At 47.0% G+C, this 16503-nt stretch overlaps 1 protein-coding gene across 2 annotated transcripts; it reads right to left on the bottom strand.

The window, feature by feature from the left end:
• Positions 1-1563: 1563 nt before the first annotated feature.
• Positions 1564-16430, bottom strand: LOC306715456 (DNA-binding protein SATB2-like). Of its 2 annotated transcripts, XM_079185839.1 has the most exons (12): positions 16310-16430; positions 12970-13167; positions 10665-10850; positions 8900-9026; positions 8396-8519; positions 7682-7784; positions 6575-6625; positions 5957-6465; positions 5649-5867; positions 5376-5528; positions 4225-4416; positions 1564-3395 (listed from the first exon to the last, which is right to left on the bottom strand). In XM_079185839.1, the coding sequence occupies exons 2-12, from the start codon at positions 13121-13123 to the stop codon at positions 2769-2771; spliced, it is 2445 nt and encodes an 814-aa protein (XP_079041965.1). In that variant the 5' UTR covers positions 13124-13167; positions 16310-16430; the 3' UTR covers positions 1564-2768. The 2 variants fall into 2 exon arrangements, with proteins under 2 accessions (XP_079041965.1, XP_079041966.1); XM_079185840.1 differs by lacking the exon at positions 4225-4416.
• Positions 16431-16503: the final 73 nt, after the last annotated feature.

Here is a 16503-nt window from a genome sequence, read left to right as displayed (position 1 = left end):
CGAGCACCTGCGTCCCTATCCCACAACACACACACACACACACACCTCTAATGGCCATGTATCAGCCTGCCATACGGCTCTAATAGCCAGCTGTGTTAGCAGAAACCCAGTGGACCGTACCAACACTCACTGATGCAGTTGTAATGTTGTGTGAGTTAACTACGATGAACACACTAAACAAGGACATTTTATGCTGTCGCTGTGATTTTCTTTCACTAAACTATAGTTTTTAAAGACACACCGCTCACGTACACGTGTCCTCTGAACGTGGAGCATTGAATTCGTCTGCTTTTCCACGACTTTCCAGACTGTTTCTCATCCTGGTTTCCACTCCAGCTGGTCTGAAAGTCGTCTAATGTAATGTGAAACAGGGAACACAAAAGTTGTTTACTCTCCGCGCTTGTTAACGGGAGCAAAATCCATGAAATTAGCTCTCAAGCTACCTGCAGCATCCGATGCACCTCAGGTCAACACCTGCAGCCAGTGTATTCCGGCCCGCACTCACACAGCTCATGTTGAACTCGGCTCCTCTTCGCCTGATAGATGGTTCGTGTGAAGGCGAGAGCTGCATGGGAGGCTTTAACAAGCAGGACCACTGGGAGCTGTTACCTCCAGTCCTCTCAGCCGGTCTGTAAACTAGTATTCACTTTAAGCCAAACACTTAATCGACTCGAGGTTGACATGTGTTAGCAGCTGTTTGTAATTGTTATCAGGTGTCCTGGCAAGTGAAGTAGACAAGAAGCTGCACAGAGTTCTCCTCGACTCGTAAATTAATCGCTTCGTAACGATCCCCGGAGCGAAGAGGAGAAATCTGCAGATCATATTTATGATGATAAAGGAGGCAGTGTATTAAATAGATACACACCAGCTATGTGTCTATTCTACGTGTAGCAATACACTTTATCATGAATATATCAGTTACATTCACCTAAAGGCTCCGATAGTGTGACCTAGAAACTAGAGCGCCGGCGGTGATAACAGGCGTCCTCCGTCATGAGATGATGGGCGACAGATTGTGGACTCCGGACGGGGTGGGGGGGGGTCAGGAAGACCGCATCCAGCTCCACCTCCATCCCGCAGACAGCTGAGAGCGAAGCCTGCGTTGATCCCCGAGGACCGTCCACTCACAGCGTCATCCATCACCTCCACACTCGGACTATCTTGTGCGCTTCTTCGTCTTTGTCTTACAAAAATGTGTTGAATAGGAGATTCATAAAGACCGGTCTGAGTCTAATTGCATTGTACACGTTGTATTCTGCATTTTACGGCTGCTGTTTTTACATTCATACGTCTGTGGTCAGGTTGAGGACTGTGCAGTGTGCGTTTGACAGCTGCTCTTTTTATGAAGTTGGTGGTGAGAGTCGAGGTATGTGAGGCCTGAGGATGGAGTGGAACGACGGCGTCTCTCTCGCACGCTTTCACATGATAACGTTGAGCCTCTCTTTCATATCTTAAATCTGTCTCTAGCATGAAAGGCAGACTTCCCACACAGAGAATACTTTGGAAAACGTTTTTTATCAGATCTTCACTTCCTGCCCACAACAGAATCAAAGAACAACGGTTGAACAGCGGGACAGAGACGACTGTCAAACTGAAATAATGTGTTTACAAATCACACTGAACAGTGGCAGCGTCCCACATACGACGACGGGTCAGTTTGGCACATCACAATGTACATAAAACCTCCAGTCTGTAAACAAAAATACCTTTAAACGGTGTAACACTGAGTCCATACTTCCTCATTTTTTTCTCACATTTACAAAAACTTTTGAAGTCAAATCAAAGAAAATCAAAGCAAAACTATAATCGCAACAGTAATACTCAGACTTTAGTAAATATAAGTAATAAATATCGGTGGGGGGGGGGGGGGTAGTGATTTACTGTCAGTGAGTTTCACATGGAGCTCAGCTGATGTTTGGGTGGAGGTTCTAGTGTTGCTGACCTGCATGTGTGTATTATCCCCACAGCTGAACGCTCGTCTCATGAGGTACTACTGCCCAATGCCCGCTTGTATTTATACATTTGCAGTTATTTCTAATATCTCACCAGAAAATAACTGAGGTTTGGGAGGATTTTACTGAAAAGCTTTGTTGGGGTGAGTCTGTGAGGTTGGCATCTAATATTTGGGGCAAACTGCAATTCTAGATTTGTTCATTTTATGGCATTTATGGGGCTCGGGAGTCAAACGCTCCTCAAAATTGACTTTCTCCTAAAAAAAACCCCCATAAAGCAGTCACATTACGCCCCATTTCTGGTCCTAAACTTGTCAAATTTAATCACATGGTGAGGAAAACTCTGCCAAACTCTGAGTATGGAACGTAACATTAAACACTGAAAACATAATAAACCAATCGTACATAAATAAACATAAACCCCCTGAAGATTTGAGACGTCTCAAACCGTTCCTGCAGCATAATCCACCGTAGATAATCGGTTCTCAATACTTTACAGAGAAATACACAGCTTCCATGTTGTGATTGTGTGATTGTGTGTACTTAGTAATACTTTACAGAGCTGTAGAAGAAGTGGATCGTGCTGCAGAGGTAGTTATACAACGACTGTAACCTTTAATCATCAAATCAGAAATACTGGTGGGAAGTGAACGTACTGCAGTGGTAGTACCTGCGTATCCCTTCTCAGTCAAACTTAAATACTTTCCCACAGTTCCTCTGATCATCAGCTGTGGTAAAGCTGATGACAGCGTGTGTGTTTGTTCACGGCTTCACAGTTTGATGGTGTCCTTTGCCTCGGTTCTTGTGTCTCTGCTGTTATCTCTGCTGCTCTGCAGAGGGGGGGCTGTCCAGGCTGCTGTAGGGGGACAGGGAGGACGTCGCCGGCCCCGAGGCTTTCCCATCGTCCCCTTCCTCCTTCTCCATCTCCATCTCCACATCTCTTTCTCCGCCCTCTGTTCTGAACGCCTCCACTGATCCTCTCCCGTCCTCGCTGGACTCCTCAGACGCAGAGAGACCCTCCTCCCCCCGACTCTCCGCCGTGCAGACGCCCCCCTCGCTGGGACTCGAGCTCTCCCGGTCGTCCTCCCCGGGGACGGGCTCTCTGACCTGGTTGTGGTGCTTGACGTTGTAGCGCTGGTTCTGGAAGAACTTGACGATGGTGTGCTTGGGTAGGTCCAGCTGGGCCGACAGGGTGTGGATGGCCTCCTGGTCGGGGTAGAGCCCCACGTCGCCGATGAAGCTCTGCAGGGTCCCCAGAGCCTCCAGGGAAATCCGCGTCCGGGAGCGGGCCTTCTTCGGTCCTCCTCCTCCTCCGAGGCCGGGGCTCGTCCCGCGCTGGGGCCCGTCTTCTGAGCCGTGCAGGACCAGCAGCTGGACGGGCTGTGGGTCTTCACGAATCGGAGACGGAGTGCTCAGAGGTGGCAGGGGCGGTCTGTGGAGGGCCTGTCAAGAAAAGAATCTATTTTACATTTCTGTTTGTGTAAAGAAGTAACATTACAATATGGGACGAGCTGTTTAGCGAGCATATAAGAGCGTAAGGGGATAATGTAACATTGAAGACACTTTAAGGGTTCAAGACAACGAGCGGATGTAGAGATGTTATAACAGCCTCATGATGTGTAATTACAACATAAAGCTTTAGGAATAAGTGAACCAGTGCAGAGTCATTAAGGGAAATGTAGAACAAGCGGAAGTGTCACCGACCGGCCTCCATCCCCCGCCAGCATGCACACACAAACAGCTCCAGCGTATTAGCAGGGCGGGGCGACCAGCGCAGGAATCCAGCACCATAAATCTGTGGTCCATCGGAAATGAAAGGACCTAAATAAAGATAATGGCAATTCTTTTTTTTTTTGCTCTGCTTCAATAATTACAGGGAATGTCCTGAATAATATTGAGGTTAGGGCCAGACTGGAGAGCATTTTGGGTTTTGGGGAGAGGGTGGGATGGAGGAGTGTTCAGCAGGAAATGTGTGGGCCGCTCATTTACCACCATTCTATTTTCATGGGCTTATGGGATACAAATGTGACGAAGAGGAGGGCCGCTGAGAGGAGCAGGTGGCGTGACGAGACATCAAGAAATCAGACGCCGGCGTTCACATTTTCTCACGCGTAAAACACTTTTGATTTGTGTCTTTCGCTTGCAGTGTGGTTGAGCTCTTTTAGTCTTCCCAGTAACCACAGATGAATTCAAATGAATGCTCTGTAGCTACGTCTGACATGCTAGAAACTGCAGAGCGCCTGAACCCGGGCGACCGGCTGCGTGTTTGTACCTGCTGTTCTGGCATGTGCAGGACGGTGTGGAGCCTGTCGCTGTGCTGCTGCCTCGACTCCTCTTCGTAGACCTGATCTCTATCGGCCTGCGTTAACGCCAGGAACCTCCTGATGGTGCACAGGTTCTCCCACAGGGTGCGGTTCTCTGGGCTCGGGCTCTCTTTCCACCTGAGCAGCTCACACAGCCAGCCCTGGAGGAGATTTAGGTGTTTAAATCAACGTATGAGGATTTCATGACTGCACTTTTTTTCGTAGAAGTTCTTCGTTTCTGATGAGTTCTTCTGGATTTTGTTTAAAATCAGCAAAATGCTGCTAGTTGGACTGGCTATGTGGGTACAGCTTTTGTCTTTTTTGGAGTATTTTATACTCAAATTCTTAAATAAATAAACAACTCATTGTGTTAGAATAGAAGTTGTTTCCCTGAGAGGAGAAATAAAGAAAGCAGAAGTCGGAGGAGAGCAGCGAGAGTCTGCAAGTGTGTATGTGTGTGTGAAGATTAGATTATCTCTGCTAGGCTGACCCAGGATCTGCCACCAGCTGTTGTTTATGCGCAGCCTTCAGCCTGGAAATTAATGGTAATAATGCGATCATCCCTCCGTCGTCTTGTCTATCTCTCCCTCCGTCGTGCATCCTTCTGTTCTTCTCCACTGTGTCGCCCGCCTCACCCCTCCATCAATTTCAGTCCATTTACTGCTTTATCATTTCAGACTTTTTAGCATCTCGGTGTCTCCACACACTTCCTCTCAAAACCATTTCGGTCTGTGTTGGTAGTAAATCAGCAAAGGCATTTTAAACTTCCTCTCTTTGTCCCCCCCCCCCCTCTCTCTCCCTACAGTGCAGACTCTGCTTTGATCTCACCCTCCATCACCCGCATTGTTTATCTGAGGATGGAGACGCGATGGTAGGCTACAGCGGGTAATCAGATCCCCACACACACACACTCACACACCTGCACGCTGCACCCTCATCAACTCCTTCAAACATCATCAGCTTGACGCTGTGTGCATGTGTACGCGGATGTCTTGTCGGGAGGTTCATGTGTGTGAGGTCTTTCTTAAGAAGGTTATCAGCGGGACAGTTCCTCTCTGAATGCAGGCAAAAATGAAGGAATGCATCTTTAAGCACTAACAAATGTTTCAGTGGGACTGACCTGACTTTTATTGGCGGCCACCTTGGCGAACAGAGCCTGGGAGACCTTCGCCCTCTTCATCTCCTGTTGGATCTCCTCATAGATGCCCGACGAGATGCTGACCAACGGGTCCAACTTCAGCGGCAGCTCTGCGGCAGACATGCTGCACTTTGTCTGCACAGAGCAGGGACACAGAGAGTGAAAATCAAAGTAACAGCACTTAAAATGTGACATATAAAGTCAAGCAAAGTGTCTCTCACTGGCAGAGCTGGTCCTGTGAATGCGTGCGTGTACCTGTGGGTGTCTGAGTGGGGCGCTGGTGCTGTTGGAGATGTGGGTGGTGGCGAGGTTGTGGTTGGAGTTGGCGCTCCTCTCTCTCTCCTCCTGGTAGATGCGGTCCCGCTCGCCCTCCGGCAGGTTGAGGAAGCTCTGCATGGCCTTCAGGTTGACCAGCAGCGACTGTGAGGCCGAGCGAGGATCCTCCTCCTTACGAAGGATCTCTGACAGCAGCCCCTGCAGCCACACACACACACACACACAGGAGTGAGCGTGGATGAACTGCATCCGCTCTGGTAACAATAGAGTTGTTTGTTTCAGTTTACCTGTGTGCGGTTAAAAGCCACGCGGGCAAACACCGCCTGAGAAATGCTGGCCCTCTTCAGCTCGTTCCTGACTTGCTGGTAAATGCTGAAGGAGACTTCGGCCCCCGAGCAGTTGAGGCCGGGCTCGGTGGCGGCCCCGGAGCCCTTGCAGGTGCGCGGGATGGGCGGGTGGTGGAGGAACTGCTGGTTGACTCCCTGCGGGTGCTGGTGTGCGAGCAGGCGGCTGACGGCTAGCTGCTGGTTGATGAGGTGGGCCATGGCGAGCTGCTGACGGACGAGCTGAGGGGAGAGCTGGGGGTGCAGGAGCCCGCCGTGGCCCAGGAGAGGACGCAGCGGTGCACCCGGGTGGTGCTGGCTGGCCGGGTGAGGCAGACGTTGAGGCTGGGTGTCCCCGAGGCCACCCTTGATGGACAGAGCTCCGGGGCCGCCCAGGGAGCCCAGATGGGTGGGAGAGGGTAAGAGAGACGGAGGTCGGTGGCTGAGGATGCTCAGGTCCAAATCCCTCTCCACTGTGTCACCACACACACACACAGGTTTGTGTTACTAATATGAAAGCAGCAGATTGGGCCTTAAGGTGCATTATGTCAATATGTCAGTATCGATAAAAGATGAACGTACCTTTAATATCTGATTTATCCTGAGCTGACCACATCTTCTCAATGTATTCACCTGGGGGGGGGAAATATCAAAGGTGTAAGTATATTTAGTCACACACTCAAACATCACCAGAGGCTTATTGTGAAGGGGAAGCAGGGGTCTGGTGGTCCTTTATGTGTAGAAAAACTAGGACTGTTGGTCGAATGATCTCATTACCACAAAGTCCTGTTGTCCCTTTTACTGTCTCCACTATTTCCAGATAAGATCAAATGAGTGTGTCCTCTTCATCACTGCATTGAACCTTTTTCTGCTCTCCGATCGGCCTCCCTGCTCGTCTCCACACAAATCTGCTTCTTGTTACGCGTCTGCTGGGTTCGGTTGAGAGTCACATTTGAGGTTATTAGGGGAATAAAAGTTGGAGTGAGGTTTGGCAGGCCTTCAGATTTTTACCTTCCCAGTGCGTGTGTGTAAGGGGAGCTCTTGTTCCTGGGTTTCGGTGGCGCGTGTGTGTGTGTGTGTTGGGGGGGGGGAGCTGCTGCTGTTTTCCATTAGGAGTTAAGAGCATTTAGTTTTGTCATGTGTATTAAGGGTGACATTAATGCAAACCATGTGTGACAGTTCGGTCCTACTGAGAGCTGTCAGTGACAGACGTCTCATGCAGCAGATTAGACACATGCAGGCTGACACACGCACACAGGGGGTGGACAGATGAATGGGGGAAAACGTCCCTAAAAAGCATCAAAAAGCAACTAAATCAGAGAAACAAAAGGCGGCCAGGCAGGTGAGTCACATTGAGTGGAGTCGTGATAAGCAGTGAGTGTCAGCTTGAAAAAGAGCTCCGACAGTCTCCACTTCTCAAAGCAACGTGAGGCCAGTAAAGTATAAACAGCTGAAGAGTCGACGGTTGAGGTGCACTAAAGAGTTGCTCACGAAAACGGGAGAAGTTTTTTAACAACGTGGGAGAGTTTAACAAGGAAACACGTGACAATAAACTGCCCGCGGACGGGCCGACGCTGAACGGGGGAGATACTGAGCAACACAAAGCTTCCACTGAAGTGAAGCGACGCTTTCATGCCAGAAAGATTCATACAAGACTTGATTTAAGGCCACAATGACCTTTGGAGTTACCTTTGATGCGTTTGTACCTCTTGTACCAGCGTCCAAACTCCTGGCACTTAGAGGTGGAGACGTTGATGTAGTAGGAACTGTTGACTATCGCTGAGATCATACTCTGACAGAAACACAGGAACATATACAGTAAACATGTTGCAGCTAAAATACAAAAACCTGCGAAACTCGTCTTTCAAACCATTCAGGCGCCAAGCTCCCCTTTCCCAGCATGCACTGTGGTCACTTCTACACGAGCAGTGGAAGCTCAACATGGGAAGCACTGAGAATTAAATCTCACATGAGTCAGGCTGTAAACACACACACACACACACACACACCACCCACACGCTTCCCCTAATCACTAATTACATCATGACTAAGTCCTGCGTATAAATCACAAGTTGAAAATGACACACTCTCCAGTCTAATGACTGCAGGGTGTGTGTGAGGAGGATAATTGAGGTGTGCGTGTTTGCATCCTTTCCCATGGGACGGTATCAATACTTGTGTGTGTGTGTGTGTGTGTGTGTGTTAGAGAGAGATTACACAGTGCGCTAAGTGTGTGGTGAACTGATGATGAAACCACATGTGTTTAGAGAAAATACTTCGCAGCATCTCGGCTATCCGTGTGTGTGTGTGTGTGTGTGACAGAAACACAATCAAACCCAGATTGATATTTATATCTAATGGAAAAGAGGTGATCTGTGGTCTGTAGCTGCGGTGAGCACATACCTGGGAGAGGGGACACTCCTTGGCCAGCGCGCTCTGGTTGGTCTCTCGGAGCAGCTCTTTGAGGGCGTTCCTCACCGTGGCGTGGGTCCACTGCTCTGACGGCAGCTCCTCCAGCCGTGCAAAGCTGCACACGTGAGACGCTTTGTTATTATACATGCTCATTCACTGAAAGCAGAGGCTGTCAAATCCACCGACAATCGGCTTTCAAGGTTATTGACTCTTTTGTCCCCGCGTTGTTCGCTGCTCTTCTTTCTTTAAAAGCTAAATAATTGATCCCGTCCTGTTGTGTCTGCTGGTAAAAATACATCCAGTACATGACAGGGAATGACACAGCTACACTGCTTACACTTTAAACTAACCTGTGTGTTACCACTGCTGGATTAACCTAGTTGGCGGCCCCGTGTCTTCCAGCTGTGTGTTGTACATATTGTGACTGTTTTCCCTGACAATGCATAAAGGATACTTGAGCATTTTGGTTTTTCTTAGTGAGGAAATCATTTAAACCTGTGCAGTAGGATCCGCAGTGTGACCATGTGGTAGACCTCCAGCAGCATGTCAGCCACTGTTGCCTCTGGAGCGTCTGTTAGGTAGTGGATGGGCATCGGCTTCCACTGGCCCACTTTAATGATGCCTGGAGAACACAAACAAGCACACACACACACACACACATAAAACTAAAGCATGTGTCTGTTTAAAAGATTTAAATGTCAGAAAATCTAGTTTTCATGTTCTCTTACTGATGAAGACCTAATCTGCTTGTGTGTGTGTGTGTGTGTGTGTGTGTGTGTGTGTGTTGGGGAGTTTAACAGACGACCATCCCAGTCTTGGAGCATCATCCCGGGTTGAACATTCCCCAAACCTTCCAACAACCGTGACTGGAAGCGCAAATCTAAACAGGCCTAATCGCGTTAGGATCGGCTAAATCAAACACAGACCCTGCCTGGCCTGCCAGCCTCCATCATGTGTGTGTGTGTGTGTGTGCGTCTTCATTGCATGAGGATGGTGGTGATAGGGGCAAAAGAACAAAGGCTGTTCTCTTGGGACTCCCCAGTTGATTAATCAGAGGAGAAATGTAAAATCAGCTCGGCATTAAAGACTGAGCTGTTGATGCTCTGGATAAACACAGTGAGGTCACTGCTCTCCTGTCTCCCTGCGCCGTATTTCATCCTCATATCTGGCAGTTCTTGTGTGTCCTGCAGCTGACTTTGCTTTAGTAATGATTTTGAATGCTTTCAACATGTCATCAATAGGTCGCTGATATGAATTACAGACATACTTTCACATTGTAAACTCTTTTAGTGGATGTTCAAATTAATTTGGTGGAGAGATATTGTGCTGTATGTTTCTTAAAATACAGTTTGGGTTGTTTCTGGGAACTTCCAGCGGTTTGCAAGCCCTCAAATACGGTAAATGTTTATTTCTAAGTGAGTAATATCAGTGGATGCGTCCCAAAACACGGCCTTCAGTTAAATTTAGTTTCACCTAAATCCATGTTAAATCCAGAGCAGTAACCATATACCCTAAATAAGAAATAGCTTCTTTTTAATTAGCCATAATGTGCAAGTTAATTAAAGAACCCCCCCCCCCCCCCCCCCCCGTGCCAGTTTAAAAATACTAGTCCAGCCAAAGTTATGCAAGATGCAATTCAATGGCAGAAGAAAATAGAAGAGACTCTGTATAATTTTGGTTGTGACCACACTGGGGGAAAAAATGCACGACTCCAGCCAAAAATTATTTATTTGAAAAGAAAAGGCTTATTTCTCAGAACAAAACCTAGCCATTTGGGAGAGGCGAGGGGGGTCGCAGGGCGTCGGCCACTTGGTTAGAGCGCCCTGTGTTTACGGGACACACCAGGAATGTCAAACTGCCATGCTCTCTGTGTGTGTGTGTGTGTGTGTGTGTGGAGGCTGTTGTTGCTCGGTTGGCTGGATGTTGTCTGCCTTCTTGTTCTGATCTCAAGATGATGAGAACAAGTTTCGGTGCTGCGCCGTGACACAGATAGCGTTTTGGTTGAACCTCCGTGCTGCCAGGCGCGCGTTTACCTTTAAAATACCTTCTTTGGTAAATACCTTCTCTGTACCCGTGTGGCGAAACACCACCCATCTGGAAACCAGTTGTTTGGAAGCTTATAAAAAGTCAGTTCTGGGTTCTTTACTCTGTTTGCTAGCAGACGCACCTTCACACACTGCAAAGTCAACGGAGAGCTAAAGATCAGATCACCTTCAGTCACGTGAGGCGTAGTAATCCCTTGGACACAGACTCTACTTACCACTTGCCTGTACAGCTGTGCTGTGCGAGTATCCCAGCGCGGCCAGCGCCGTCTCCACCAGCTGCGTGAAGAGGACGTCTTTATGAACCAGCACAAACTCAGCGTGGCGGTCGCCGTGGCCCTCGCAGTCGCCGGCTACGCCCCCGTCGGCATGCTCCACCACGCAGTAGACCGGGATCATCAAACCTGGCAGACGGGCAGAGACAGAGAGTCACAGGAGAAGCTACCGTGTGTGTTTGTGTCGTCTGTCCTCTTTCCAGGAAGTGGAAGTTGCTTAACCTTTTAACCTCTAAGCCTATTTTGAGGCCTCTCCTCGAAAATGTCATACCCACACTCAAAGGGGCTTATCTCACTAACTACAAGGTCTATTTGAATAATTTCAATGGGAATAATTTCAACCAGGTTTCCAGCTGTTCTATTCTAATTTTATATACTATATAACTATATATTTCATTTGTTTTATCAGTAACAGGGTTTAATCTATCTAATACAGCAATTTGGCATCATTTTGAACCATTTTTGACCTCTCAGGAGCCTGATTTATGTGTTTTATGTGATTTTTTAGTCGCTCCATGTGTGTGTATTGGCAGTTTTCGAAGCCTATGATTGGTCGATTTGCACATGTGATACGTCTAAGAATGCGGAAATGCGTGTAGAATGCAGTGGGCTGGTCAGTCAGGTGATTGACAGACTTTTTAGCCACTAAAACGCCAAAAGAGTTGCGCAACAAACCGAGCGTCGAAATGATTCGCTGAAAAGTAAAAGGAGGACTACCTATGCATAAATGCCTTGATTAACTCTATTTTACTCTCAAACGAAAGAGAGGGACCGGGCGCATATATAGCGAAAGGATTTAAGTGGATTTACAGAGTTTTTCACCCAGAAAACCAGCTCAAGGTAAGATGCGTTTAAAATGTTTTGCTCTGTGGTTTCGTCGTCCTTGTGTGTGTTCCACGGTGTAACGTTTGAACGGTTTGAAGGAGAGAAATATGAAAGATATCTGCGGATTCAGGGTGGAATTGTCATGCTAGCTAAGCTATCGTTCGGCCATGACGGTCTCTTTTTCTGTGATGAAATCTGCATTCAGAGTGCGTAGCTCGCTGTAGCTCACCGAAAAATACCAGGTATAGTGCTGGAACTTGGTCGTTTATATATTACTTTGTGCCTTATAATTGTGTTTTGAGTGTAGCATGTGGGTACAATTCATTATATTCGGTTCGGAAAAGTGATTTATATGACGCTCTTCTTCGCAAAACACTCTCGCGACGCTCAATTGGGCGCCCGCTCGGGGTTAAAGGTTAGATTTCCGTAGAAGCATGTCTGGGTGCAAACTGCAAATGCAACAAAAAAAAACAACTCAAAATGTGGAACTGGTAACCCAAAAATAGAGGATAGCCTCCAGATAAATGCACTTACAGCTGTTTATGATAGCAGCAGCATCAGTCTAAAAGGTTGGTTCAGACTGTCAAAGTAGTAGCCTGGAGCTTCTTCAGAAAATCACATTTCAAGGCACAAATCGGGCAGCGAGGGGTGTTTTTGGAGGATTTTTAAGCTTCCTGTTTGTCATCTATGTCTCAGCGTTTCCTCCAGAAACCAGAGCTGACAGCGACAGGTCTCTGTCTGTTCGGTGACGCACGTGCGTCAGCGTCGGTTCTGCGTGGTGGTCTCAGGGGGGAGACCAAACTGGGTAGCTGCCAAGCGTGAATGTCAGTCGGTGTAAGATTGTACAACTGTATTTGTTTTCACCGCACATTAAAAAAAAAAAAAAACCCACAACGAATAAGACTTGCTGGACATGATATCTGTGTCACTCAGCGCTCATGGAGCGATGCCACGACTCGTTATTGGGCGAGTCCCGAGAGCTCCTCCCGGATCCGTTCACACCCCATCCAAGTCCACCGCTCGGTCCCGCGGGACCGGCTAATTAACGAGCGATCAAGCCTCCTGCTGACGAAGGCGGCGACGGAGCCCAAACCGCAGCAGCGTCAGGCACGCTATCGGCCAATAAGACACCCACTCAGGGGAAGGGTGGAGGGAGGCAACCCAGCCAGTGTGTGTGTGTGTGTGTGTGTGTGTGTACTGTTACAATGTTTGTGTGATGATGCATGATGATGTTCTCAACTGCATGAGAGAATAATGGGCATTTGTGCGTGAGTGTTTTCTGTGTTAGGTATTTTAAAGTTTACATCTCTGCAATACCGGTGAGTAAGGCCACCGGAGACCCCGACATCCTCCACACAAAGTCTTAATACTACTTTAGATGCATTGGAACTTATTTGGGTTATTAACTACAGTTGTATTTCACCTCCCAGCGGCCTGCCGTTCTGTCTGATCCGCGGAGCCGCCGGGCTGCCGTTGACCCCCAGGCGGCTGGACTTGCACGGCGGGCTCTCCCCTCTCTCCTCCGGGCTGGCGCTGTCCCGAAGGCCGGGGCTCTCCGTTCCCCCGCGCTGCTCCATCCCCCCGAAAACTCCAGCAGGAGCCCCCAGTACAGAGTGGGAAGCTGGGAGGACACATCAAGCAAAGGAGACGACTCAAACAAGTACAAATGCACCTTCACACTGTGTGTGTATACATCTATCATATTTCACACTGTCACAGTGTTGACAGTGAGGAGCCATGAGAGGCGGTTTCATCAACAACCGGTCGCTTTGTTCATTTCTTTGTTGTTCACATACAAGAGAGGCAGCGACGACCACAACAGAAGCATCTGGGACCAATCACGGGTCAGTCAGACTAAATACAGACGAGTTTATTATTCTCCGTTTGGACACATCGGAGTAAACGACACACGTTATGATGACAGACGGGACGACGCACCAAGGAAAGCGTAGAATTAGACGAGAAATGTCAACAAACTAAAGTCTGTTTTTATGATAGAAGTTGTATGAACATCAACTGTAAGGTGTTGTATCTTTACTGTGATAGTGTGACACAACCCGACATTGAACAGCAGGACAGGAGAGAGTACAATAGAATACATCACAATACACACAGTCACAGTACTACATGGTACTTCATACAGCGGGACACGAGGCAGCAGAGACGACAGGAAGTCGGTCTCCAGTGGTTATGCAGAGAGTTGAGGGTCTTCAAGGGTTTTATCTCCTAATAATAATCGTCCCGCTGCACTTTATCACGCTCATTACATGGCTACTTACTAAAGAAAGCGATAATCTGACACAAAATATTGATTTTAAAATGATTCTATCGCTTCAGAATCAAGTATTTAACAAAGCGGTGTAACAGGAGAGTGAACCAGAAGTACAGAAGTACATCTCACAAGCTGTCAAAGTAGTCCTCTACAAGTTTCTCATCTTCCACACAGGACTCCTGTACTGTCCCCTGCTGAGCCTCATATATGTCCAAAGTATCCGCATTCAAAAATGTAAAAAGTGATGTTTACATCTCAGGTCTGCATGTGGTGTCAGGACTATAAAAAGGTTTCTTTGCACCGGTTTACTGTCAGAGAACTCTATTTTAAAAAAGGTTTAACAGTCGGCAAAGCCTCATATACTGTATATATATATAGATATATATCTATCATGTCATGCATGGCTGGATACACTCTGCACGGTATCTTTGGGAGAGCCGCGTGCTCTCTCCGCCGTGTGGTTTTCTCCTCACGCTGTGTGGTTTCCACCGGTATGACCGTAAAGCCGCAGCAGCGACACCTGACTATAATAAAACACACATTATCAGCTGCTGTTAAAAAACTAAAAGCCCGTCCATCACAAGCAAGACCAAAAAAAAGAATGAAATGAAGTGTCTCTAACTGAGGCGTTGCATGATTAAATAATGCATTTGAGTAATTTGTTCAAATCTAATAGTTTTTATGCGTTTGATGTAACTTTCCAGACAAAAACTGACGATTTCATCCGTGTGCGTCTCATCCGCACATGGGGGGGGTGATTGGGACGTGATTAGCCTAGCTTAGCACAAAAAACTGGGAGCAGGGGGAAGCTGCGAGCTCGCACTTCCTCTTCCACCAACTTCTTTAACACACCGGCCATCAGATGAACAAAAGGCTATCGAAGGCCAACACCAACACGACAAGTGTTTTTGCACGATAACTGACAACGATAAAAAAGCAGCCGTGCTCCTAAAGGACCACCATGTCGCTGCTGATCTCGGCTGCCCCTCCCACGCTGCCTTTGCTAATTTTCCCATTAATCCTTCATCATAAAACGTCTCAGTCATTCTCTCATATCAACACACACCGAACGTCATTATGTCATTAATGCAGTGAAACAAAAAGAAGGGCCGGGGCCTCGTTACGTCTTTCACTCACTCGTTCACACACATGAAAGCGCTCGGGCAGACCACAGGCTTTACTAGCACACATGGAGGCCAAATGTACAGTCGCACTCAGGAGCCTCCGACTGGCAAATCACGAGAAAAGCCGTAGATTCACCAGGGGTCGAATTCACGGGCTTCAAGGGGCCTTTCACGGCATTTTGGATATTAAATGAACTGTGGATTGTCTCAGTCGGGACTTAAGAGACTTCGCGGGCTCCCTGCGTTAAACTGGACTATAGTTTAGTTCAGTGGAAATCATTTGGGGGGATCTGGTGACACCTACAAGTTTGTGATAAACAACAAGAAACACTGGATGTAAACAGAAGTTTAGTTTGTTTACTAGGAAGCTGCACAAAGCACCTTCAGAGCGGCTCCGCCGGCTTTTATCCAACACGATAATAACACACTGAGTGCAAAGGGCAGCGTATATTTACATAAATATAAAATCACTTTGTTTTTACTTCCTGTATCCAGTAAAATAACATTTAAGTCCCCTCCACATGAGACAGTGGAATAATATTTATTGTCATGATGAACAGTATGCCCTTAAATATGTAATATGACATTACTGAGTCAGATTTTGGTCCTGAAATGTTCATAATGTTCATTATTAAACGGATGGATTGCAGATAGTTTACAACTTGTTTCAACAGAGATGAAATAATAACCCGTCTATTATTGTAAAGACGTTCTGGTTAATTCAGCACACATGTTTTAAGTAATCACGTTGTTGTCGTTAAGTCTGAAGCGTCTTCGCTTCCCAACGGCAACATTTACGGATTTCAGCATCTCTGTGAAGCAACATTAAATCCATCCAACACCTTTTTATCAACGTTCAAACCTCAGACTGAGTGTGAGAAATAAGAAGTGTCTTTATGAAAAGCTGGTGAATACCTTTAAAAATGTGTTGATATAACTCCGTTATGACCACACATTGTCGTAGTTAAATCTCCCTTTTTACCTTTTTAAATGTATCTTATCATATTACATGTGTTCAAGTTATTAGATTATTCTTCGTAGAGCAATAAAAGACACTGAGAGAGTCACTCCTTTAACATTATTAGGTTATTTAATATAAATCAGTTGAAACGTATAACAGAATATTGCAGAATAATGCAATTACTTATGTACTTCATCATTAACTGAAATACATAAAAAGACATTTGTCGTGATAAATATCAAATAATGAGAGTTTTCGTGGTCGACTTTACATTTGGTTAAAGTTAACGTTCCTGTAATAAAACCAAATAGTTTAAATCCACAAGATCAGCTACGTTTAAATGCACGTAAAAGGTATATTCCGTTTCTATGAACTATTTCATACTTTCAGTCACGCTCTCACTCACTTTTCAGGAAGTCGCTGTGCCTGCTGGGGAATAAACTCCATCCATCGGTGAGAAGGAGAGAATCCAGCCTGAGAGGACGAGAGTCTTTCCCGACGCTTTCCTCCCCTTTGTGTCAGGAAAAACGCCGCTCCGGCAGAACCGGCGAGGAGATATGAAGACGAGGAGTGATGAGGGCACACTGCTGCTGCCTGCTG

Source organism: Pholis gunnellus (assembly GCF_910591455.1).
Source record: "Pholis gunnellus genome assembly, chromosome: 24".
Taxonomy (NCBI): Eukaryota; Metazoa; Chordata; class Actinopteri; order Perciformes; family Pholidae; genus Pholis; species Pholis gunnellus.
This window is presented reverse-complemented; position numbering and strand designations above follow the sequence as displayed.

Coding starts and splice junctions, on each gene's coding strand:
- LOC306715456 (XM_079185839.1), bottom strand. CDS start 13,123: ATGGAGCAGCGCGGGGGAACGGAGAGCCCCGGCCTTCGGGACAGCGCC. Junction 7,785..8,395: donor AGGAGTGTCCCCTCTCCCAG/GTATGTGCTCAC, acceptor TGTTTCTGTCAG/AGTATGATCTCAGCGATAGT. Junction 4,417..5,375: donor TGGCCGCCAATAAAAGTCAG/GTCAGTCCCACT, acceptor AATCTCCTCCAG/GGCTGGCTGTGTGAGCTGCT.